Genomic DNA, 27511 nt, shown 5'->3' with positions numbered 1-27511 from the left:
GGAAAAGACAAGGCAACCACCCACAGAAGCAGCTTACTGGTGACCTCAGAATTTCATGCTGAGCAAACATGACTTAATCCAGTTTTTCAGCAATATTTGTGGTATAGTCATTCATGCCCACTGCCCCATCAGTCACAAGAATGAATTGCAGCAGAAGTCTGTCCCATAAGAAGATGAATTTACTCTTAACTCTAATAAGAAACCTGTAAATCCTGCTAAAAGCTGTATAGGTATTCTCCCCCAAAATATCCCAACTAAGATTGATTTTCCAGTCAACATTTTGGTACTCTTCACCTGAATGAATGAAAAAAAAATTATGCCCCTTCGATGGTGTCTCGTGATTTAATTAAGGACCAAGGAATATAACCAATGATAGACTTTTTCTGAGTTAAAATGGACAGAGAGACCATTTCCTGGCTCTTCTCTTTTACACTTCAGGAAGCTGAGGCTTCACCGCTGTCACATAATTAGGAGCCCGTTCCTTTGTGAAAGGAAAAGCGGGATCTGGAAACAGAAACACAGAGATGAATTTTCAAGACCAGCTTTGTTATTTGTATTCACAGTAATCATTCTGACTCAGTGTGCTTCTAATTTTCCATACTTCTTTTTTAAAGATTGTATTCATTTGAGAGAGAAAGCACAAGCAGGGAGAGGGGCAAAGAGAGAAGGAAAAGCAGGCTCTTCGCTGAGCAGGGAGCCTGATGCAAGACTTGATCCCAGGACCCCAGGATCATGACCTGAGCTGAAGGCAAATGGTTAACCTACAGAGCCACCTGGGTGCCCCCTTGTTTTCCATATTACTCCTGCATACATTCGGTAACTTTGCAGCTCATAACCAACCCATGAATGAGGTGGGACAAATGGCTCTTGTTACAGTTTTCTAAGAAAGAAGGTGAGGGCTGGAAAGATTTATGTAAGTTGTACAAGGCCACTTGGCTAATTACTGACTGAACTAAGACCAGAATTACTGACTGCTGTTTTCCCTTGGCTTTTTTGTTTTCCATTTGAACAACAAATATATATATTTTTTTAATTTATTTGACACAGAGAGAGAGAGACATCACAAGTAGGCAGAGGGGGAGGGGGAAGCAGGCTCCCTGCTGAGCAGAGAGCCCAATGTGGGGCTGGATCCCAGGACCCTAAGATCAGGACCTGAGCCAAAGGCAGAGGCTTAACCAACTGAGCTACCCAGGAGCCCCATGAACAACAAATATTTAATGAGCACCTGCTATGAACCAAGTTTTTTGCCATGTATTGCTGAACAGACTTGCGTTGCCTTCGCAGAGCCTGTCTTACCTACCGGAATCCATCATGAATGCCTTTTGTCACATTGTCACATTGTCACATTTGCCTCATTGTCATCTCTAATTGGGTTAATAAGATTCACCAGAATATTTCCTTAAGAAATAGTCTGTCAGTGTACTTCCAAGACAAAATCCACTCCTTTTCTTGTGCTGCACTAGGCTATTTAAAGAACGGTCCTCTCCACCCTCCCTTTGGTACTTGCAAGAAACAGGAAAGCAGAAAGATTATTCTAATCTGTTTAAATCTGCACTTGCACAGAGTTCCTTATTTATTTTCCCAGGAAAATTAACACATGTGCTGGGCAGGTGTGATGCCTTTAAATCTTAAAAGGAAGACTATTAGTAAGGCATTTTAGTAGGCTCCTTGTTGTCCACAGCAATGCAAGAGGAGTTAAATCCATTCAAGTAAGGAGACCTTAACATGTTGATTTCCTGAGGGGGCTGATTCAGTGGGGAGGGAACGTTGATTGATTTAATCATTCTACTTGTTCTCCTTTATCCCAAGTCACTCTCTGTATATTATCATAGATATTGAATAATATGAACATGTCACTATAATTTGAATAAGGTGTAACAGGCATTTGAAATATTACTATATTTACTTTCAGTCCTAACAACCTTGTGACCTAGATATCTCTATCCCAGTTATAAAGATGAACAGACCAAGAGGCTAGATGAGTTGCCCTAGGACTTAAGCCTGAAGAACCCATGTCCTTAACCCAGTCTACCACACTGCAAAAGCCCTGGCTGAAATGTGTTTATAACACAAAGCACACACATATTGGCAACGGGGCTAGATTTATGAGATATTCCAACCACAAATTAAGGAAGATACAGTTCCATACAATTCCCTGATCTCAAATCCACAGCAACCTTAGACCACTCTCTTGTCCCCGTTGTCAGTTCCTGTCCTGAGGATCTCCCCTACCCAGCACCTGTCTTCTCCAAGTCTTCCCACAAAGGCATGATGGGGATTTGAAGTCAGCTGACAGTGACAACCCTACTGGCAATTCTTACTGTTGGTTGGCTCAGTGGGTTGAAGCCTCTGCCTTCGGCTCTGGTCGTGGTCTCAGGGTCCTGGGATGGAGCCCTGCCTCGGGTTCTCTGCTCAGCAGGGAGCCTGCTTCCTCCTCTCTCTCTCTCTGCCTGCCTCTCTGCCTGCTTGTGGTTTCTGTCTGTCACATAAATAATAAAATACAATCTTTAAAAAAAAAAAAAGATCTTCCAAAAATATGTTGCGTATTTAGAAGCCATATCACATGTGAATAGTTACACTTAGCATGTGAAATAGAGAAGGTATGGTAGCTGAACTTGGGTATTTGAGAACCAAGGCATGGAAGGCCCTGTAGACTAATTAGTGGTCTCCAACAGAACAAAGACGAGTGGGTAGAAGTTCTGTGGAGAACATGTATGTGTAGAAGAGAGGACTTTGGGATGATTGGTCCTGCCCAGTAGTGGGCAGGGATACCTTTTGGGCATGTTCTTTGGGCATGTTCTTCAGGCTGAGGATATATACTCCTTTGTTGGGGCTGCCCCAGTACCAGAAACTCTTGTGTTGGGTGGGAGATTGGAAATCCTTCTACGTCTCAGAACTGGTTTCACCTCAAACTGATGTTCTGGGAAAGCTATTGAAAATCATGCCAGCCCCAACACAGGTAAATTCTGTCAGACCCTGCCAGGGTCCACCTTGTGACAGCAGATTCTTCTCCTTCAGGAGCACAGCACAATGCAGAAGTTGCACTGCACACAAGTTGACAAGATGGTGGCACAGTACGACAAAGAGAAGTCGACGCATGAGAAAATCCTAGAGAAAGCGATGAAGAAGAAAGGGTAATGGCTCTTTACCTTCTGGATGCTTTTTGCCTTTTTATATTTTTGTCTTTCCCTACGGTTCAGTTAACTGTTTGGGTCAAAGAAGAATGTAGTCTTGACTGTGTTTACATCCCATTAAAAAATATTCCTGGAAAATAAGAGACTCGTCCAACTGAGGGCAGGGATTGAAGTAGAAAAGAGGAGCTTTATTCCAATTGGACTGCCGTTCGTTGATGACCCCGTAAATATGTCTCTCATGCGTTTTCCACTCAGGTATCTTTCAGGCGAATGGGGGCAGAAGGAAGGGCAAGCTAAAGTTGGGAAATTCTGAAATTACAGAAATCCTTTTGCATAGCCAGAAAATAAGTTTGATGCCCTCCTGAGGGGGAAAAAAAAATGCAGTCTTGATTTTTAATATTACAAGAATCTTCAGCGGATGCCAACAGACAAGACTGTTAAACTCTCTTACTGCATTTACTATAAAACAGTTTTGTCTAGAATTAAGCCAGGGGGATCTTTCTGTGATGGCACAAGCTCAATGAATAACAGACTAGAGGGAGAGCATCCTCTATGCCTGCCCTTGAGAAGTAATAGATTTGATCAGAGTCCTAGCATTTTTAGAATAATGCTTCTCTCAGAGACATTCTCCATAATATAATGAGGCATTCTGACTTGGGCCATAATACATCAGAGCGTTTATGCTGAAGGCAGAAGCTTGGGACCTGTTCTGATTTCAACTACACTACAGATTTTCCAAAAGGGAAAAATTATCACTGAAATAAGCAATAATGGTTGTTGGGAAATTGCCTCGTATGTATTTCCTAGTCACAATGGAATAAAAAGCAAAAATTGCCCTAGGATGCCAAGAAATGCTATTTTCTGCCTTGCTGGCATGTGTAAAAGACAAAAATCTGGCCTTATAACCAGAAAGAATTTAAAAATTCACTTCCAGGCTGAGGACTTATTTTCTAGTTATTATCTCCAATAATATTTTATTGAATAAATGAAAAATTAGCCTTGAGAAAAGCAGGAACCAAAATGGAAACTCTGATCACAGACCCTTAACAATGAAATCATTGTTAGATGGGAAGTGTCTCTTTGTGTAGTGGTTGAATTGAGTAATCATGATATAGAGGTTTTGTAAGGTGTACATCTATTACTAGAAATACTGATGTTGCCCAATGAGCCATGGCATCCCATGTTTGATGAACAAATTGTCTTCATTAGAAAGCTTTGGAGCAAGGCCCCATGGGAATGGGAAGAAATCTAACATCTGGCACACATTTATGATTTTCCATTTTCAGGGGAAGTAATTGTCTCGAAATGAAAAAAGAAACTGAAATTAAAATTCAGACACTGACATCAGATCACAAGTCTAAGGTAAGAAAATGCCTATTTTTACAGCAGGAACTTGCAGAAGATCCTTTGTAATTTTTTAGAAACCCTACCTAACCTAAATCAGAAATAACAGTAACCTGGGGCTGCTCTGAGAAGTCAAGGGGTCTCTGCATTCACATTCATTCCAGACTCACTGGCTTTGAAAAGGTCCATTCATGGAACACCGTTTCCTTCATCTATAGAGATAGGCATACCATCTGTCTACGCTGTCTGCCTCCTGCCTCCGGGGCATCAAGTGAAACAGGACAAGTACTATATAAAATACAGAACATGCTTCTCTGGAGAAATAACATTAAACATAGGAAGAAAAGCCCCCAACCTGGGGATTGAGTAACTCTTTGATTCTTATCCCATTCTTTTTTTTTTTTTTATAAACATATATTTTTATCCCCAGGGGTACAGGTCTGTGAATCACCAGGTTTACACACTTCACAGCACTCACCAAAGCGGATTCTTATCCCATTCTAATTTTGCTGTGGAAGTTTAGGATGGGGAAAACAAACAAGAGCTGACATTATAGGAGATGAGTTCAATTACTCATATTTTTCCAAAAGCACAAGAAAATAAGAACTTGGGAGACTAACTAGCCTGAAGACCTTTGAGGAACTGAGCACAGTTCCAGTCAAGGACCCAAATAATTCTTCTAGCAATAATAGTTACAGAAGGGGAGAGGGTACTCTTAAAACTTCCAACTCTAGCTTTTGGTCAAACCAGCCAGCCTCTCTGTGTCTCCACACAGCTCTATCATCTTGCCAGTAGCCCTCCTGCTCACATGGGCAAGTAATGTGGTTTTAACGGAGGTTCTCCTCATGCAATGTATTTTGTGTCCCTTGTGTGAAGTTACAGAGGCAGGAAGCTCTGTGTCTCTGAGACACATGCTGTGACTTCTAGAAGCTTTGCACAGATAGGAAAGGAGGAAAGTAGAAACCTTGGCCATGATACCAGCTAGCTTTTGCTTCACAGTACACCAGTTCAAACTTCAGTGACTTCAGACACCTCCCAGTTATTACCCTACAATTGAGTGTGTCAGAATTTGGGCCATACTCTGTTGAGTAGTTCTAGGTATTTGATTAGGTTCACTCATGTGTCTGTAATCAACTGGGATGGATGGCTATACTCAGATACCCTGGTCATTAGCTGGTGGCTGGTTGCTTTTTCCTGTATGATCTCTCATCCTCCAGCAGGCTAGCCTAGGCTCTGTCCCAAGGCCACTGTCTTGTGGATGAAGCAAGTCCCAAGGGCAGCCAGATTCAAGGAGGTGGGGAAATGGACACTAGCTCTTGACAAGGAAAGGTACAAAACCACATTGCAAAGAGCACGGATATGGGGAGGGGGAGACTTTCTACCCCAACGTCTGGTAGGGTTGACACAATGAGTCATAATCCAGCCATAAGAGAACATAGGGTTTTTCCATTCAGACCTGTGGCCTTGTGGATGTGAAGCGGGAAGAGCACGAGGAAATGAGAAGCTGAAAGAATCCATAAAGGAAGCCAGAGTCCTGACAAAAGGGAACATGGACAAGTTAGGCAATGAAATCACAGGTCATGGCTGAATATTTAAAACCAAAGTGATGGATTATTTTAAGAAGCTATGACTTCCTGATTCCCATGGATTAGTCCATATTTTTTTTCAGGTTGGAGTGTCTCCTCATTCACCAGCTAAATTGGTGGGTGGGATTTGAAACACACAAAGGATCCTGTGTTTTCATTTTATACTTGATCTGTGAGAGTTCCAAATGGCACCATCCCTTCTTTCCTTCAACACAGGTCAAAGAGATAGTGGCCCAGCACACAAAGGAGTGGTCAGAAATGATCAACACCCACAGTGCTGAGGAGCAAGAAATCCGGGACCTACACCTCAGCCAGCAGTGTGAGCTCCTGAGAAAACTACTTATCAATGCCCATGAGCAGCAAACCCAACAGCTGAAAATGTCCCATGACAGGTAGGCAAGTGCACCTTCTCCAGAGGGAACTGCTCATTTTGTAGTAGTCCTGAGCTGTTACAAGTATCATGTCATACAGCTGAGGCAAGCAATGTGAACTATAAGCAATGGCCTCTGCCATCAAAGTGCTTACAAGTGTTAGTAAGGTCTTAACATGCACATGAAAAATTCAGTTGAATTACAAATAGTATGGGATGTGTACTTAAAAAGCAGAGCAGCCCAAAGGAGCTCGGCTGACTCCAGAGCAGTCATGGAGGCTTCACAACGTGTTAGGCCCAATGCTGGGCTCTGGAAAGTAGCCTGGAGCCTCTTAGGAGAGAGGACACAGAAAGAGATGAACACCAACCAGTTAAGCTCCTTGATAAGTTCGGACCTGATCATTCAGTGGCTAAGTGTGGTGAGATCCTACTTTACATGATTAAGACTTCTAGGAATTTTAGGAAGATCGTGAAGAAACAGTGAAGAAGTATTGGTTTATGAATTGAAGAATCCTTTTTAAATTCTGCAAATGATGAGCTAGATTCCCCACCCCCAGCAGAAGAACGTCCATGTCAATTACATCCTTTGATCACTGCTTTGTTCCAGCTTGGCGGCTTCGCCCTTCATGCCTCCCATATGCCACTGTTAGGTCTATTGATACACACACAAGAGTAGAAAATAGAAGCATTACACGAACAAAGCAAACAAAAACATTTTTCAATGCTAACTGCAAAAATTATCTGGGCACGTTCATGAATTCCCAGCCTGGTTCTGGAGAGATCGATCCATCCATAAGAACGTGGTGGCCAATTCTCATTCAAGACAACTAAAGAAGGTAGACGGTGCTAAGTTTGCTGGAGGTCCCCTATTCGTTTTAAAGTATCCTATGAAGATGTATAGGTTAGGAATGGTCTTTTGTTGTTGTTTTTTTTTTCCCCCCTGAGAGATGCTCTTGATTGAGTACACAAAAAGGTCTGCTCACCACTCTGTCTTTGACCACTGCCATGGTACCAGACTGTAACCATCCCTCCTTCTCCAAAGATACTTTACAGGATGAGGCTACTCCTCTCTCCTCTTTCTTGTCAGTGAATGAAAAAAAAATAAAAAACAAGAATTTAGCTCTCAAAAGAAAAAGTTCACTAACTCTTGCATTGCTTCGGAAGTTATTTGAAGAAAGTAAAACCTAATTACTAATTTCCTTAAAAAATAAATGCACAGCCAGGACATTTTCCCAAGTAACAGGGGCATTTGGATGTTTTCTCAAGTACTCTGTGTGATGTATGTCTTCCTTACAGTCATAGCTGTTGCTCTTGGTTAAAAAAAATCTTGCCCCCTTTAAGACTGGCCAGCCACACTGAAAAGTGCTTGTCGAATGAATTAATAAGGAAATGGTCGGTTGATAACACCAAATGAAGGAACAACTGGAGAGCCATTTTCTTGGGCCCAGGAGTTTCTGTGCGTTTTCTTGTCTCTCTGGGCCCAGTGTTGTCCATCTCTTTTGAGACAGTCCGGACACTACTTAGAACACCTGACTCCTCTTGGTCATTTGTTTCCAGGCAGGATTTCAAAGAGACCCCTATAGGTTCCAGAAAAAATTTTTTGCTAATAATACTAATTTCAGTGTTCCGAAATGTATACCTTTAATGTACACATAAATAATCTATGAGTCTTTCTCATATACACACCGACATCCTAGCACATGCAGGGATCAGGGGCCTTATGTAAGCTTCCTCCCCTCCCCAGCCCTCCGATATCCCATGCTTATCTGAAACTACTCAGTCCCCTTCCTTCCCATGGGCTGTCAGAGAACATGAATGTCACTAGTGAGGTTCAGAACATCCTCTCTCTTCCAGGCCATCTGATCCCAAGAAATGTAGGGCAAAACTGGAAATATGTTTTTAATGGACAAACGTAATGTCTCTTTATTCCCGTTCATCACTGGCACTTCCTCAGTAGGTGACCCACTTCTACTTCTCATGTATTGGAGCTCTTTCCCTCTTTCCCACAGGATACAAAATAACTTGATGAGCTTAATACTGGAAAAAAAAAAAAAAAAAAAAAAGCAAACGTAGTCCTGTTGTTATTTGTAGAATTGTTTTATTATAGTAAAATATCTATAACATAAAATTTGCCATTTTAACCATTTTTTAAGGATTTTTTTAATGTGAGACAGAGAAAAGGAACAGAGGGAAAGAGAGAACCAGACTCCTCCCTGAGCAGGGAGCCCCACGAGGAGAGCTCGATCCCAGGACCCTGGGATCATGACCTGAACCGGCCGAACTGACTGAGCCACCCAGGTGCCTTTTAAAAGTGTGTGGCAGTCAGTACACTCCCACTGTTGTGTAGCTGTTGCTATTGTTGGTCTCCCAGACTTTTTCACCTTCCCCAGTTGAAACTCTGTACCCACTAAACACTAACTGTCCATTTCCCCCCCAACCCGTATTTCTTTACTTTGAATACTTAGGGAAAGCAAGGAAATGCGAGCACACCAGGCTAAGATTTCTATGGAAAACAGCAAAGCCATCAGCCAAGATAAATCTATCAAGAACAAAGCTGAACGGGAAAGGTAAGCCTGAGCACACTCCCTGCAGGGATGGAACATTGACTTGGAGACATAAAAACAACGCTTGTATGTGCACACACACACTATTCATAATCCTATGAATTCTGTTAGAACTGCTATGCAGATGTATTCTGGTTGCTATAGAACACTGGTCTTCTGATTGTTCACTACCACCAGTAAAATATGTACGCTCGTTCTACACACCAAATTGCATAAAATACGCAAGAAGCTCACCTGCTCAGGTATGGGTGCATTCTGGACAGGATGGTTCTGACTAGCAGCCTGTAGGAGGGCAGTTTTCTCCCTTTGATTTGCCTTGTGCTGTCCCTGAACCCAGGGAACACCTCAAAAGTCCCCACTCGAGTTTTCTGGTTCCACCTTGTCTTGGGTTGGGTTTTCTAGAAACAGAGACCTAGACAGGAACTCAGATGCAAATCATTTACTGAGGAAGGGATCTTCAGAGAAGAGGAGTAGGGGAAACAGGGAGGGTCCAAGGCAGTGACAGAGCAAGGGTATATCGGTCTCCACTACAGTCCCTCTTCAGCCTGATCTAAGCCTGATCTGGAGGATAAGCTGCACCACTGATCTGATCTCTTTGAACCAAGGACATCTGGCTTTTGTACTTCTGTGTTGATCAGCCATTTGCCACCTGGGACTGGGGGAGGGTGTGTGTGACCTCCAGAGAAGGTTCCAGGTGCAAACTCTTTAGGCACACAGGATTTGAGAGGGTATCCGGAGTCCTATCACCCAAGAGAGGGCATTGAGATCCCTTGATTCTCAGTAATTCCAAAATAACCGAGCCACGTGAAGATTAGCTCTTGGGACTGAGACGTGAGCGTGTTGAGGGGTTCAAGGCAGTCTGCTCTCCCTGAGCTAGAGGCTGAGCTGCTGGAGAACTTTGCGGCTGCAAAGGAAAGTGCCTGTGTTTCACAGTTTCCCTGTCTATGTGGTCTCTTATGAAGGCTCACTGGATACCAGATGTTGCCTCTTTGAGTTTTAGGGATTTTTTATTCTTTTCGGTTTTTTTGTGTTTAAGATTTTATTTATATGACAGAGAGGGAACACAAGTAGGGGGAGTGAGAGAGAGAAGTCAACTTCCCACTAAGTAGGGAGCCCAATGTTGGGGCTCAATCCCAGCACCCTGGCATCATGACCTGAACTGAAGTCAGACACCTAACGCCTGAGCTACCCAGGCACCCCTGCCTTTTTGTTTTGAATGTGGCCACAACTGCTGTCCAACTACCTCAATTTCACTGATTTCTTTAAAAACACAACTCAATTATAAAATATGAAGCATCATGCCACCCAGTGCATTTTCATGCAGAAGTGTTATTTGAATTAAGTACAATTGGGAATGGGTCATCAGTTGGGTATGGAAGTCCACAGTAATTTGACTTGGAAATGAATTGCCTTTGTAAAATGTTGGCCGAGGGGCACCTGGATGGCTGAGTCAGTCACGCGTCCGCCTTCTGCTCAGGTCATGATCCCAGGGTCCTGGGATTGAGCCCCAACTTCAGGCTCCCTGCTCAGTGGGAAGCCTGGTTCTCCCTCTCCCGCTTCCCCTGCTTGTGTTCCCTCCCTTGCTGTCTCTCTCTCTCTGTCAAATAAATAAATAAAATAAAATGTTGGCTGAGAAATTTCTCAGTCAACATGAAGTCAACATCTAGGGAAATGATTACTCAGTTTAATCAATACTTTGCACCATCCAGTTGTGGTTCTTTTTTTATTCTCAGACAAGGAACTTTGTTTAAGGGCCTTGTATAGTAGAAATGACCTCTGCTTTAGCTCAGAAATGTAAAATATTCCAGCCATGGGAAAACCCCATCAATATGAACTATTTTAGTTTCCCTGAAAATACAGAATTCATTTGGATAAATGTGCTAATCATTAAAGAGCTCTTTATCACTTTTTTCAAGTGTGTTACAAAGTTGACTTCAACCCAGTTGAGGTCAAATTATCTTAAATTCTAAGTTACTGATAATTAATGAAATTTTTAACGTTTTTGTTTTGATGTTGTCTCCCGTGGTAGATGGTACTAAAACACCTACAAATAGCTGGTTTTAAAAATATTTCGTGTGTGCAAACACACACATTATGTATGTGTGCCCACTTTACCAATGTACTGAGAAATAAAATCTAAGAAGCTACAATCAGATAGCTTAGAAGGACCTATAGAAGCTGACTTCTATTCCTGAGTCAACGAGGACATTTTAACAGAAACAGTGCAACACTGAAAATGGAACAACAATGCAAGTACTGTCTACCAGTGTGTAGAAGGGAGCTAAAGCACATAGCAAAAGAATCAACAAAATGAAGAGGCAACCTATGGAATGGGAAAAAATATTTGTAAACCATGTCTCAGGGATTAATATCCAAATATACTTAAAGAACTCATACAACTCAACAACAAAACAATCTGATTTTAAAATGGGCAGAGAACCTGAATAGACATTTTTATGAAGAAAACATACAAATGGTCAAGAGGTACATGAAAAGTGTTCAAGGTGACTAATCATCAGGGAGATGCAAATCAAACCCACAATGAAATAAAACCTCATCCCTGTTAGAATGGCTATTTATCAAAAAGATAAGAAAGAAGTATTGGTGAGGATGTGGAGAAAAGAGGAGCTTTCTGCTTTGTTGGGGTCATGTAAATGGGTGCATCCACTATAAAAACAATATGGAAGTTCCTTCAAAAATTAAAAATAGAAATACCATATAATCTTACAACCCCACTTCTGGGTAGCTATCTGAAGGAAATGAAGTCACTATACCAAAGCAATATCTGCACACCTGTGTTCATTGCAGCATTATTCAAGTAGCTAAGACCTGGAAATACCTCAGTGCCCATCAGTGGATGAATAGATAAAGTCAGTGTCATTGTATGTCCTCATACACGCACGCACACACACACACACACACACACACACACACACACACAGAAATATTATCCAGCCATTTAAAAAGAAGGAAATTTTAGTATGTGTGACAACATTGAAGGACCTTGAGGCCATAATGTTCAGTAAAATAAACCAGAGAAAGACAAATAATGTATGCTTTCACTTAGAGTAAAACAATGGATTCCAGGAGTTAAGGGAGTGAAGAAATGGGAAAATGTTAAAGGGGATAGACTTCCAGTTATCAGATGAGTAAGTTCCAGATATATAATATTGAGTGTGGTGATTATAGTTAACAGTATTATATTCTTGAAAATTGCTTAGAGAGTAGGTCTTAAATCTTAAATGTTTCCACCTTAAAAAAAAAGAAGGTAGCTAAAGTAATGTTTAGATTGAGAATTAATTATAGACTCACTGTATATACATTTTTTTAAGAGAGAAGGAGAGAGTGCAAGTGGGAGGCAGAGGAAGAGAAAGAATGTTAAGCCGCCTCCATGCCCAACAGGGAGCCCAGCGAGGGGTTGATCTCACAACCCTGAGATCCTGACTTTAGCTGAAATCAAGGGCCAGATGCTTCCCTGAGCCACACAGGTGCCCCTAGGTGTATATACTTTATAAAATAAATGCAAACTAGTGAGTTAAACACTCAAGAGAGTCTAAAATTAGAAATACAGGATGAACCCAAAGATCTCAGATGGGGAGAAATAAAAAAGCAAAAAGTACGAAGTAGAAAGCAAAAAGCAATGCAGAATATCACCAAAAACAAAAACTTATTATTTGAAAAAAGAGAAAACCAGTGACCCTCCAGCAAGACTGCTCAAGAGGCGAAAAAGCACAAGTTAGTAATATAGAAATAAATACAGAGGGCACCTGGGTGGCTCAGTGGGTTAAGCCTCTGCCTTCAGCTCAGGTCATGATCCCAGGGTCCTGGGATCAAGCCCTGCATTGGGCTCTCTGCTCAGCAGGGAGCCTGCCTCCACCGCTCTCTCTGCCTGCCTCTCTGCCTACTTGTGATCTCTGTCTGTCAAATAAATAAATAAAATCTTTAATAAATAAATAAATAAAAAGGAGAAATCACTGCAGATCTAATCAGTATTTTTTTTTAAAGATTTTATTTATTTATTTGAGAGAGAACATGAGTGAGGAGAAGGTCAGAGGGAGAAGCAGACTCCCCATGGAGCTGGGAGCCCGATGTGGGACTCGATCCCGGGACTCCAGGATCATGACCTGAGCCGAAGGCAGTCGTCCAACCAACTGAGCCACCCAGGCGCCCCTAATCAGTATTTTTGAAAATGAAGACTACTTAAAGAATACTGGCAGTGAGTTTGAACACTTAAAGGGAATAGAAATTGTCTAGAAAGATACCAATAACCAAAACTGACTGAAAAAGAAGGAGAAAACCTGAAGAGATGCATAGGTTTATGGAAATTCAATCAGTTAGAGGTCTATTCAGTCAGAAAAATCATGCCAGCCTTGCTGGTAGTTATGCCATTTCGCAGAACTAATTGACACAAAAGTGAATGTCTGACAATACCAAGAATGGGCAAAGACCTGAAGGAAGTGTAGCATTCAGACCCTGGTTATGAATGCCAATAAAGATAAGCACTTTGGAGTAAAGATGAAACTGTTCATTCTCTACCAATCTGCAAATCCAGGCATATACCTTAGAGAAGTTCATGTTCATATGCACAGAAAGGTATGCCCTACATTTATTAAATCAACAGACTGTCAGCCCGCCAAGCATTGCAGGGCCCTATGCACCAGATCATTGGAGCATTGTTGGGAAATAACCTATTTGTCATTAATGGCAAACTGGAAATATTGTAATCTCTTCATAAATGGAAAAATCCATACAACAATGAAAGTAATGAAATAGTTTGCAACACGGTTATATCTCTAGAACCTCAGCTAAGTTTTAAGTTATGGGGAGAAACCCAGAGTAGGTTACCATTTATGTAAATTTAGGAAACAGAACAATGGAGACCAGCAGCATCACTTGGGAGCCTGTTAGAAATGCAGAATCTCGGGCCCCGCTCCAAACCCACTGAATCAGATCCTCTGGTAGTGAGCCCAGCAATCTGTGTTTTTGACAGTATCTCCATTCGATTTGTAGGCACCCAAAAGTTTGAGAAGTGTTTGTATATATTACAAAGGGGATATAGGGACGCCTGGGTGGCTCAGTTGGTTGGGCAGCTGCCTTCGGCTCAGGTCATGATCCCAGAGTCCTGGGATTGAGTCCCGCATTGGGCTCCTTGCTCCGCAGGGAGCCTGCTTCTCCCTCTGACTCTGCCTTCCACTCTGTCTGCCTGTGCTCGCTCTCGCTCACTCTCTCTCTGACAAATAAATAAATAAAATCTTTAAAAAAAAACAATTAAAAAAAAAAACAAACAACAAAGGGGATATAAATCCACATGGAATAAAAATGTTAAAACATGGATGGGAAGCTCCACACCAAACTCAAAATAGTGGTTATGTCTAGAGAGAAAGGAAGGAGGGAAATAGAATCCGGAAAAATACAAAAGGGACTTTAATTGTATCTGTAACACTTTGTTTCCTTTAAAAAGATGAGCCAAGGAGGGCAGAACATTAATACTAATTAGCCTGAGTGATGGGTACAAAGAGGTTTGTATTTCTCTCTCTGCATTATGTCTTTAAAAATTCCGCAAAAATTAGGAAAAGTGATAATCCCATCCAGAGAATTAAATGGAATATAACACTTTCTTATGTAATGTTATGTTAATTCTATTCAACGTCATGCCAACTGTTATTTGTACCTATTACTTTTAGGCGGGTCAGGGAGTTAAATAGCAGCAACACCAAAAAGTTTCTGGAAGAAAGAAAGAGAGTAAGTATTTTGTAATTTTTTTGGCACTCTAAACAATAACTCATGCTTAGCTATCAAACCTCTTCTGGGTAATTTGTTTAATTTGATTTTTCTGTACATTAAACATTCCAGCTTCTCTTGCCTGCTCCCTGAGAGCTAACTAATCTATCACTTAAATCTTGATAGGTATTAATCTGGCACCATTTTATATGGAAAAGAAAGCCAAGCTTTAATTGTGCATAAGTATTCTATTATGTTCTGAGAAGATTTTAGCAGAGAAGATCTTCCCGCTAATAATTATGGGTTTAAACTCTTCAGTTTTCAGACTATTTTTCTTGATTTTTTAAATAAACATCTCCCTCAGTTAAATTGTAAACTTACAGTCATACCTCATCTGTAAGTTTTCAGATTACAACCCAAAGTTTATCCGAATTTTTCTTTTTTACAGCTTGCAATGAAACAGTCCAAAGAAATGGATCAGTTGAAAAAAGTCCAGCTTGAACACCTCGAGTTCCTAGAGAAACAGAATGAGCAGGTATCTTACCTAAAAGGCATGAAAAGACAGAGCCAGCCTGCTTTGGGGGGCAGATGCCATGAGTAGTGGCGTGGAAAGGTGGCTAGTAAACATGTGACCCCTTTTTCTGTATATTCCCCATTTCATCAAATAAGACAAAGAATTCTTTTTGGAACTGGGAGAGGAATACAGCCATGGTGGGGGGCATAGCGGGGAACCCAAAGTCATCCTTTGCATAGATGGTGATGGTTCTAAGAATGATGCCTCTGAGAAGAGAAGAGGAAGGTTACAAATTATTTTTTTCATTTTCATTTACAGTTTTAGAATTTGCAACGTAGGAGTGAGCAAATTCAAACATTTGCTATGCTTAAGAGCAGATGAGAGAAACTACCTTTTTTCAATGTCAATCTAAAAGCAAAGTCCTAAAACAATCTCAGGGCTTTCAAGTGGGACCCACAGAAAGGAGCTGCCAAAACTCTACAAACCACTGAATGCAAGTGGATAATACACTCTTGGTGTTTTTCCTTAGACAAAACACTAAGAAGTCAACACCAATAGTTATCCAAAATCTACCTCTTGAATTAGCCATCAGCTGTTGTTAGAGAACAACAGCAAGATCTCTGTATGTTTACCTAAAAGGCAGTGCAGGTGGGCTCCTTCTCCAATGGGCGACGCAATCCATCGGCCATTTATTTCAGCTGATGGCCATAGCTCTAGCTTATAAGGCAAAATGACCCTACAGAGCAGTTTCAATTTCAGTCTGTCTCAAATTTCAGTCGTAAGGTATAGCTTGTTTAGAAGTTTTTTTATCCAGATGATCTACTTCCTTCTAGAAACTGTGAAGAGGGTTTGATGAAATCGGTTCTCATACTACATTGTTCTTTCCTATTTCATCTATAAAGCACTTCTTGTTGAAAGTATATTTCTCAGAGTAAATGGCTTCTGTTGAAAAACACTTCAGTTGGAATTACACTAAAATGTATCTTTGAGAAAGTAAAACAAAACCATAAAATCTTCTTTTTTGTATTACAGTTGGGTAACAAATCCTACTTCCGGTTTCAGATTTGTTACTTTTCAGTAGACCAAAGTTCTATTCATCAGCATACTTCTGAGTTATGTTTCACATTTCCGTTTCAGCTAAATGCTTCTATTCATGAACAGTCCACACACAGATCCTCAAGGGGGACAATAAACATTTATTGTCCTGTGGGTCTAATTCATGTGACCATCTCATAGATACATCACGTTCTGGTACAAGATACCTAGCTTATGTTTTTGCTCTTAAAGCACTTCCCAGAAAGTGTTCCCATTTGGCAGAATGGGAATGTGAATAAAGGTAAAGTCACCGTCTCCAAAACATTAGGATCTACTTCAGTGATTCAGGGCTGGGTGGGATAAGGATGCCTCTCAGAAGAAGGCACAATGAAGGTAAGGCACCGTTATGTTTCAGTTAACTAAATTAAGAAACTACTTAGAAATTACTGTGTTGCTTAGCAACAAGTTTGGCTAAGGAATGTAAATGTGCTAAAAATTACTCATTACTACAATAGTGGTGAATATCAGAGCTGGAAAATACACTTACCTACTGTTTTTCATTTCAGAGCCCAAGTACATAATAAAAAAATCACTTTGAGCTTTTATCCTAACCCAGGGAGAATTCAAACCACACCAGAGTTCTTGAATTAAAATATATGAGATTAGTGATAACTGGACTGATTGAGCGTATCGGGAGGATAGTGGCTTTTTTTCCCCAAAAATACACGTAATGCCTTTTGATATGTCATAAACAATGTCTACCACCCACAGCTGACACTTCGAGTCACAGAAGCTTAGGAAAGCACAGATCACAAGGAAGCTTGAGATTTGATGAAGAGTTAAGGACATTCAATAAAAAGAAATTCACAATATCCTATCCATGCTTCTGGCAGAGGTAGAATTTGAACTTGAATTTCTGTGCTAAGCCCTGCTTTACCAAAACATGGGCTGTTCAATAACAAATTCAGTCCCAGGCCTTTCTAGTATGGTTTTGTTTGGTTTGGAATTTAAAGGTCAGAGAGCTGTTAGTTATCCTGTCCATGTGTTACAAACTCAGGTATAGGTGCAAAAGACAAGGTCCCTCCATCTCTTCCCTCATGCTAGGCAAGGTCTGAAATCAGGTAGGAGAGCTCCCTTCATAACTAATTAAACATTTCATTGGCAGAAAATTTTCCTATTTCCAGACAATCCTAAATTTTTCCTTGTTAAACCCAAAGACTAGTCTCTGTTTCTAAGCCAAAAATAATTTGAACATTCATCCATAATATTGCTTTAAGGCTTCTTACTTGCTTCCTTGTGACCTTACTCCCAGAAGCTCACCCCATCCCCCCAAGGAGCTACTTAATTAGCTAGACCAGCGTTGGGGGACTAGCAGAAACAACTCGAGTTTTAATATAATTTATGATTTAATATAATTGGCCCCAATTCTGGATCCTAACCTCCTGTGCTCTTTTTTAAGCCACCTAATGGCCTTGCCTACTTGGTCATCCAATGCTTCAAACTCCAAAGGTCGGGGAGCAGTTTTCTACTAAATTTTCCCATAGACTTTCCAGCCACGAGTATATCATCCATCCTGCCATGTACCATTTCAGACATTAACCCTCCATTACTACCATACCCAACCTTTAAAAGTTGATTTTTGTCATCAATCCTATCATTTAATAAAGAGAAGTGAAGGTTCTTGCTAACGGGACAGTTTCCCACACACTCCTGCAGGAGAGCACAGTCTGGGGTCCCAGGCATTGGTTGTTTGCTTTGGTTTTTTTGTTTGTTTGTTTGTTTGTTGTTTTATTAATTTTCTGTTGAGACCAACCTGGGAGGGGAGTTTGTCACTGATGGGCGTGTACATGTTTTATTCTTAGCTCTTTGCTTTTCTGTATATGGTTTTGCATTCATTTTTCAAGTATTCATTTATTCAGTATTCATTTATTTTCTTTGTTTTATATGTATGACTCAATTTTGACATTACTATTTTTGTACAAACAGCTATTGAAATCCTGCCATGCAGTGTCCCAAACACAAGGTAGGACCAAAACTCTGATAAGCAAGACATTGCTTTCCTTCTCAGCTCTGTTAGTATGCTCGGTGCAGTCTCTATTTATGATTCACCTCTGGTCATAACTTATTAGTATCTCAAGGGTTTGGATTTAAAAGCTTGATTATTTCATGCTTGGATTTCTGAGGTAATATTCAAATGGAAATGTTCAAAATCTTGAGAATTATTTCTGAAGGAGTCTTGGCCAATGGTTCGTTCCTACAGCAGACCTAGAAAACTCAAGTCATGCTAATGAAGATATTCCCAGGCATCAAGAACAGTGATATATGACTGTCATTTGGACTGACCACAGCTAAGACTGGGTCACAAAGTCAGCACTTTCACAGGCATTAATAGGACTGCAATTAATTGTTAAAGCACCCTACTAAAAGTTCATTGGTGCTTTTTAGTGACAGAGTTATAGTCTGCGTGCGGAAACATTCATTATACAGTGTCATTATACAGTGACTCTTGTCATGTTTTCTGCTAGATCTGGTCTGCCAAGGACCCTAATCACCTCTTATAAGTAGGGTGACCATATAATTTATTATCTGAACCAGGATAGTTTTGCAAGTGAAAGGGGATGATGTTCACACTTGTCACAACTATGGGCATAACTTGGAACTGTCCCCAACAAATAGGGATGAATGGTCACCCTGCTCATTTGAGACCCTCGCTCTGAGACTAGCCCTATAATGGCATATGTTCAATATTGTCTTTAAATGCTAAGCAGGAAGAAGAATAGGGCATCTTTTATTGCTACTTATGGAACATAAAAGTATTTAATTTCCAATGCTGATACGTTTTCACTGTCATCTCTTATGAATACTGTTTGTGTCATAGTTTCATGTTTGTATATTTTTCTCCATTTCTCATTTCTCTCAGTATTAGTATACTTCAGGCAGTGAAAACTCTCTAGGTAGAGGGAACCACTCGTCCCATATTTGAGCAGAAAGATTAAATTCTTTGATATTACTATATCTATCTTTGCCAAAAGGAAATTTAAAGCCACAATCTTGAAATAAGAGAATTCATGTATGTCCATGGGTCAAACTAGTTTTGGGGACATTTAGATGCTCATAGGATGACCTACAGATTTGACCTTCTTTCTCCCCCTCCCCCACTGACCTTCCATTGAGTTGGAGTACCTAAGCAGAGATGAGGAGTAACATCAGACCACTTCAGAGTCCTCCTCTGAGTAATAGCTATATATGTCCATGTTTCCATTCCTAAATGGCCTTTATTTCAAAGTGGTAGGTCACAAAAAGATGAAAGGGACACTTTATTTTTCCTTCAAAAGATGCATGCATTGGGTTAGACCCAAACATCCAGAAACCAGTTGGAAAGTAAATGTTGAAATAAGAGAGTTCATTTTTCACCAGAATCTTCCCCACCATGTGCCACCACCCCAACTCTCTGATTCCTTTCTACCTCCAAAACCACCTGGTTGTCTAGTGACAGTCTTAAGCCATGGTGAACTCAGTCTCATGAAGCCTATAAAAAATTACCCCAAAGAAGTGAGAGCTGGTAGGGAGAATTTCTGGACAATAGGTTTCTAGGAACCCTACGTATTCATGTAATGTTTTATTTGCAAGGTACTTGAGCCAAACCAACGTGATACGATCCCACCTAAATTTCTCCCATCAGTCAGATTCTTAGGGAATTAATTAAATTTCAGGCTATTGGAGGAAAACTGTGTGCATAAGCAACACTCCTAAAATTTCAGATAACACACAGTCAAGGCAACATATCCATCTCTAGAAAGCAAACAGTTTGACATGATCTGGTCTTAAGTATTGACTAGCTTAGCCTCTTTTCAGATGATTTTCCTGGCATGCTGTAGAACTAGCCCTTCACAGCTTTTAATGTGCATAAAAAATGTCTTTGGGATCTTGTGAAAAATACACATTCTGATCCCATAGGTCTGGGGTAAAATCCAAGATTGTGCATTTCTCACAAGGTCCCGGGCAGTGCTGATGCTGATGATCCCTGGACCTCACTTTGAGTAGCAGGGATAGAGTGATAGCATCAGATTTGCAGGAGAAGAGAGTCTGGGGTGGCTTTATGTGCAGTATCCTAAAGCCTCATTTCTGATGTTACAGGCGAAGGAGATGCAGCAGATGGTGAAGTTGGAAGCCGAGATGGACCGCAGGCCAGCAACAGTAGTGTGAAACTCCAAAATTCAAACTGAAGCAACACCATACAGCATCAAAAGATCACCCCCAACCTTCCCAACACAGATTTCACGCAAGACGGCTGTTGTCTTTTAGGCGCAGACGAGAGGTGACCCGAAACCATAGAGAATGACATACTTCTATGTAACGTTTTGAATATTGGGTTTCTTTGGCCAACCAAAAGTAGCTCCGAATCCACCAAAATTACTATCCCAGTAAGGCAGAGTTTTACCCTTGCTATTACAACTTAAACATGTTTGCTATAAAATACCATCACAAGTGAATGAGCTTGGTGTTAACAACTCTGCTCTGTGATGCATTTAGGACATGTTTGAGCTGCAGCAAAAATAGTGCATTAGTAATTCAATAGCAAGTGCATGCACTAGGGGGATAAAAAAAACAAAACTCTGTCTACAAATTCATCAGCAGAAGCAGCAATCTGCTAGACAAATAATTTTGCAGAATTTTTCTACATCTAAGTTACCTCATCAGTAAGTGCCATGTCTCTGCCATGCCATAAGAAGCTAATTTCCTGTAAAAGTTGTGGAAATTATTAGAGAAAAAAGAAATAGAACAGTGTACCTGTGCCAAAACTCATCAGGGCTCAAAGGAGAACTCTGTTAGGTACACATAAGATCGTTTACAGCTGACATTTGCTTTATAGGAATTGCTTCTGCCGATTCCAGACATTATAACACACTATTCCACCATAAAGATTGTGAAGTGGTTATTGGCAAACGTTTGTAAATGTGACCATGTATAAAGTATTTATACTCCTAATTCATACTGTTATAGAGCAAAATCATCTAAGTATTGCCACATGACAAGATTAGTCAACAGGAATACTAGAACTATGTTTGCATGATACACAGGCACCCATTAGGACTAATCCGTACACATCCAGTTAACCTAATGCCAAATAAACACTGGCTAAATAAATGTATGGCACAGAATATAATTTGACTATCAAGACTTTTAGCATAATGAAGAAGTCTATATATATGTGTATATGAATTATGTGGGCATTCTTGATACTTCAAGTTCTAGTTTCAAAAAAATACATAACTAATTTAATTTTACACAAAAATATTTATGCAGATTTTCAGAATTTCATATCAGGAAATAACCTTTTTACGTCTGTTCAATATTAAAACAATTTGCTACAGTGTTTATCTGCATGGTCTTTAAGCCCGCCGTAGTTGCGTTGCAGACAGTGCATGAAAAAGTATTCCGCGGGGAACTGAGCCATGCTGCCAAAGCCAGGAGGAGCGCATGGAAACAGTAGTCTAGAACTAATCAGAGGATTGATTTTAGGACACAAAGCACCAACTGAATTGTATATGCTTGTACAAATGGATTCTGTGTTCCTCTGAACAAAGCAAAGAAAATTATGTTACCGTCAAGACTGAAATTAAACTTTCAACTTCTCTAATAAAAAATTAAAACACATTTAGTGCCTGTCAGCATGTATGTTTTCCAAGTAGATTTTTTGCCTTCTTCACAAATGACCTCTTCATTATTTCCAGAGGAGGATTCTTCATGCCCCAACATATTCTTCTCCCCAACTGATGCAAAAAAGGCTCATTCTTGTTGACTCCTTAATGTATTTGTTTTCTTCTTTTTTTTTTTTTCTGATATTTATCATTTGAACTGATTTCTGTGAAATTGCTCTGGTTCTCTGTATGCATTATGTAGGACGATGAGGTTAGACCACATCTTTCAGCACCACCATCCCTTGGGAAACAATGGTTGTTAAAATAGCACCACACTGGGGCTCCAATGTGACTCAGTCAGTTAAGTGTCTTACTCTTGGAGTAAGGTCAGGTCAAGATCTCGATCAGGAGATCGAGCCCCACACCTTGGTCTCCATGCTCAGTGTTGAGTCTACTTGAGATTCTCTCTCTCCCTCTGTCCTTCCCCTGATTCTCACTCACCCACTCTCTCTCTAAAATCTTTAAAAAATTTTTTTTCTTAAACAGTACCACATTGGGATGACCCATTTTCAAAAATTCCAAATGGCTCCTCATCAAATCAAAGGACTTCTACAAGAGCTCTGTGGCACTTCAGAATTCAGCAAATGCCTCCTCTTTCCTTTGTTTCCAAGAGGCACTCCCAATTTTCCATTTTTTTTTATCTTCTCTTTTCATCCTTTCACACCACCATAAATATTTCTATTTTGTAGTACTACACCAAGCCTTTTTTTTTCTTTAACCCAGACTACTTCCAGTATTTGAGATTTCCTATTACCCCTCTCCCCAAAAAAGATTCCACTGTAGTGGGGTTAAAATGTGCACACAGCTCAGATGGTCAACAAAACAATGTTTTACTTTCAATTATAAGTTCAGATTGCACTCAAATTCTGCATTCTTGCTGATAAAGGAAACAAGATCTTGCCAATTCAGTGTTTTCCAGCTTAAAAATAATTATTTCAGAGGCATTTAAAAGACTTCAAAGACCCCCATTAGAGTCGCAGCCCCATTCAGGTCTCCCTACATCTTTCCCCAGATGGTAATGGGGAAGGGCATTTGGTCTCTTCACTGTTGGACAGTCCTAACTGCCCTGTGCTGCAGCCCTGCAAAATGGGTCCTTCCATCCCAATGGCTCAAGGTCTCTGCTCAGTCAAGTATTCACCCTAGACTCAGTTAATTTTAGCATTCTTCTGGGAGATGCAGGAACTTCTGGATCTTTTTGGCCATGGGGGAAATAGAAGTGTTAACTCCAGTCCATTTATTTAAATCTCACCTTTGCCATTAGTCAGCTACTAGTGCCATGTTCCAACATCATGAGGCTTTCTCCAGGAGACTTGCAGTTTGTTAGAGCAATGGCTGAAGAAGCAAAAAGCAAGACTGCTCTATATCGGGTCCCAAGCCTATTGGATCTCTACTATATCTTGCTTCTCCCACCCAGCAGGACTTCCGGTTCAACTTGGGAGTCAGGACACCTGAGTCTCAATTCTTTGTCTTTCTCCTCAGCCCAAAAAGTTTAGGAAACTGCTTACTCCTGAATGACTGGAATGCCCATACAAGACTGTATTCCTCCTTCTAAGCAGATTATTCTTCTCTTTTGGGAAGGTAAAAAGCTTCCGGGGGGGGGGGGTCGGTGAGGGGGGAAGGTTGCCAAAATAAGGAAACCCACTAGGAAGTATTATAGTTCATCAGATCTAAGACAGCATAGATTATAACATCACTATCATTTTATATACCAAAAGGAATGAAAACATGGTGCCAATTAAATGAGGCCATGCCACCCCATGATTGAAAGACACCTCAATTTCAGAGATGTTAAAATGTGAAAATATGTGTATCTTGGAATCCATTAAATAGTATTTCAAATGTGTTGTACAAGCTAACCAAATCCCAAGATTTGAGGGTTGATGGGAGCTGGGGGAGGAAGACAAGTACTGAAGATAGGATGCAAGAGGAACATCATATCAGAAAACCTAAAGCAAAGAACTCTTCTGTGATTGAGATGGTTATTTAGTCATGGCCTTTCTTCCAAAGCAATTCAAAAAAAGAAAAATAAAATTGGATTTCCAGAGGAGACAGTAGAGTGGAAAGATCCTAAGCTTACCTCTTCCCATGGATACAACTAGATAACACACAAAGTGTAAATAAATAATCAAGAAAATGACCCATAGATTGGCAGAAGAGACTGTTCACAGCTAAATGAAGAGAAGAAGCCCTATCAAAGAGGTAGGAAGAGCAAAGCTGCACTCAGCAGTTTAATAGACCAGTGGGACAGTCCATGGGATGGAGGGATACCACAGGTGTAGAGAGACAGACATTATTACCCAGGCACAGGAGCTCTCAGAGAAGACAAATCCCCATAACACTTAACTCTTAAAATGAGAGGGGCCTAATGTCGTGAGTTCTTATAATCAGTGGGGCTTAACACCTAGAGCTTTAAAATTCAGAGGGCTCTGCTTTGGGAGAACCTGGAAGGTGAGAGGAAATTGAATTCCTACCATTAAAGAGACAGCACAGCAAATAGTCTGGCTGAGATACAGCATAGAAGCAGCAATTTGAAGAACACCTAGGATGGATGTAAGTGAAGGAGATTTGCTTACTAATCTCACAGCATGTACTGAAGGAGCAGGAATCCATAGGAGACATACCTAGGATAAAAAGAGCAGGCAGGCACCAGTTCCCTCCCCGCTTCCCACCCCCAAGGCCACCTGCAGGATTCAACACAGTACCAATTTCCATCTAGCCCGCTAACAGTGAGACTCACCCCCATCTTCTACAGACATGCCCCAGATCTCCGCCCACAGGAGACCACCAACGAAACTTGCCAGCACCATGTGCTGCACCCCCATATTCTCTTGCAGGTCCACCCCCTCCCATATACCCTTGGCCAGAGCCCATCCAAAGTGGTGTCACAATCATAGTGGTGTGCAAGCACACACGACAGGGGTCCGGCACAACTCCAAAGTGACTTTTGTGTCAGGGAGAGGGGAAGATAACCACACATACAAGGAAGGGACTGGGAGCAGGCCTCTGGTCTGACTGGAAGCACCACCCACCAACAAAAGCTTCTCAGGGGACAACACAAGGAAAGTGCCCAGTAGTTTAGATCTACCATCTAGCAAATGCCTGGTCTGACACAATCTGAGTCCAAAGCAGGCCCAGATGGGCCCACTACAAGCACAGAGAATAAACAGGCAATACGAGCCCCTGCAGATGACAGAACTGAAAGCAAAGGTAGTGCAGCCATCACAGTAGGGTATAATCAATACCCATAGGAGACACACCAGAAGTGCTAGGTTCTGGTAGACAGGACATTGCACTGCAGGCCACTGTGGCACCTCTTCTTCATCAGGCCACTACTTTAAAAAGCAAGAGACACAAGTGACTTTCTTAACACATGGAAAGAGACAGAGAGCTGGACAAATTGAGGACACAGAGTAAAGTTACACCAAAAGAGCTAAACAAAGCAGAGATAAGTAATATGGTTGGTAGAGAATGTAAAGTAGTGGTTATAAAGCTAATTACTGGACTTGAAAAAACAGTAGAAGACCCTAGTGAGACTCTCAACAAAGAGAAAGAAAACAGAAATGAAGACTCAATCAGAAATGAAGAACTTAATAACTGAAATTAAAAATTCACTAGGGAGAATGGATAGTAGATTAGAGGATAGAAAACGGACTATTGACTTGAGGACAGAGTAATCGAATGTAATTAAGTTGTACAGGAGAAAGGAAAAAATAATAAATGAATATAGATTAAGAGAACTCAGTGATAGCATCAAGTGTAGTAACATTTGTATTGCAAGAATTCCACAAGAAGAGAGAGAAAATGGGGCAGAAAATTTATTTGAAAATATAACACCTGAAAACTTCTTTAATCTGGGGAAGGAAACAGAAATCCAGATCCAGGAGGCACAGAAAGTCCCCAACAAAATCAACCCATGCAGGTCCACACCAAGACACAGTGTAATTAAAATGGCTAAAATTAGGGATAAAGAGAATTTTAAATACAGCAAGAGAAAAGAAAATGTTACATGCAAGAAAAGGAGGAGAAGAAGGAGGAGGTAAAGGATAGGGAAGAGGAGGAGGAGAGGGAGCTTCCAAGTTCCTTGTATGAGGCCTGCATTACCCTGACATCAAAACCAGATAAAGACACCACCAAAAGAAAGGGAGGGAGGGAGGTAGAGAGAGAGAGAAATAAGAAATACAGGGCACGGGCACTTGGGTGGCTCAGTGGGTTAAAGCCTCTGCCTTCGGCTCAGGTCATGATCTCAGGGTCCTGGGATCAAGCCCCACATCAGGCTCTCTGCTCAGCGTGGAGCCTGCTTCCCTTCCTCTCTCTGCCTGATTCTCCGCCTGCTTGTGATCTCTCTCTCTGTGTCAAATAAATAAATAAATAAATAAATAAAATTTAAAAAAAAAATCTACTGTCACGGCAGGCATGACAAATCGACCAGGAACGTGAGGGTAAGAGGATGAAGGAAAGAACTTGAGAAGCAGAGAGATGGGAGCAGGAGGAGCACTGAGGAGAATGTCCAACAGTGCTAAGTTTATTCAAAGCATTAAGGCCATATATATAGTGATAATAGGAGAAGCAATACATCTGTATCTAGTTAAACAACCACAAGTTCCCATAATAAGTTTCACATTTAACTATAAGCAGACTTCGTGACACCAAATGGCCGATGCCAATACAATTGTTCTGTATTGATCCAGCAAACCTGAAAGTAATTTATGGGCTGTACTAGGTCAGCAAGGACCAGCAATGAACTTATGACCCCAACTGAATTGCTCTCATTTGTTTAGCAAGCATATGGGAAGTCACGTAGGCGAGCGCACAACACATAGCACAGACCCTTTCTCAGAACTACTCAACTTTTCCTGTCCTAAACATTTTGTTAGGTTATTCGGACTTTAAAGGAGGCACAAGTCAGGGCCTGGTTTGGTCCTCGTCTCAAGCCTTATCGTGGCCTCCCATAATTTACAAAACAAAAAAAGAAAGAAAAAGAAATACAGGGCAACATCGCTGATAAACATATATGTAAAAATTCTCAACAAAATATTAGCAAACCAAATCCAATAATACATTAAAAAAATCATTCATCACAATCAAGTGAAATTTATTCCTGTGATGCAAGGGTCATTCAATAGTCACAAGTCAATCAACATGATACATCACAGCAATAAGAGAAAGGGTAAAAAGCATATTATCATTTCAAAAGATGCACCAAAAGCATTTGACAAAGTACATAATCTATTCATGATAAAAACCATCAACAACATGGGTTTAGAGGGAACATATCTCAACACAGTAAAAGCCATATATGAAAAAAAACTACAGCTAGCATAATATTCAATAGCTAAAACCTGGAAATTTCCCCCTGAAGATCAGGAATAAGATGAGGATATGCATTCTCACAATTTTTATTCAACATAGTACTGGAAGTCCTAGCCACAACAGTCAGGTAAGGAAGAAAAAAAAAAATCATCCAAATTGGCAAGAAATAAGTAAAACTGTCACTATTTGCAGATGACATGATACCATATACAGAAAACCCCCAAAGACCAC

The 27511-nt window shown here is 40.7% G+C and overlaps 1 protein-coding gene across 8 annotated transcripts in view; it reads left to right on the top strand.

Annotated features, from left to right (window-relative positions):
* The window catches only part of PLCB4 (phospholipase C beta 4), a 410418-nt gene extending 388492 nt beyond the window's left edge, over positions 1-21926 (top strand). For 6 of the 8 annotated variants that reach the window (XM_082744395.1, XM_082744391.1, XM_082744393.1 and 3 more), the window contains 8 exons: positions 3019-3134; positions 4421-4496; positions 6281-6456; positions 8900-9001; positions 14683-14740; positions 15168-15254; positions 18255-18291; positions 20406-21926. In XM_082744395.1, the coding sequence (XP_082600521.1) occupies positions 3019-3134; positions 4421-4496; positions 6281-6456; positions 8900-9001; positions 14683-14740; positions 15168-15254; positions 18255-18291; positions 20406-20494 (741 nt within the window). In that variant the 3' untranslated portion in view covers positions 20495-21926. The remainder of the gene's footprint in view (positions 1-3018; positions 3135-4420; positions 4497-6280; positions 6457-8899; positions 9002-14682; positions 14741-15167; positions 15255-18254; positions 18292-20405) is intronic. The other 2 variants (XM_082744398.1, XM_082744397.1) reach the window with 1 other exon arrangement.
* Positions 21927-27511: the final 5585 nt, after the last annotated feature.

The sequence above is a fragment of the Mustela nivalis genome (genome assembly GCF_964662115.1).
Source record: "Mustela nivalis genome assembly, chromosome: 8".
Taxonomy (NCBI): Eukaryota; Metazoa; Chordata; class Mammalia; order Carnivora; family Mustelidae; genus Mustela; species Mustela nivalis.
This window is presented reverse-complemented; position numbering and strand designations above follow the sequence as displayed.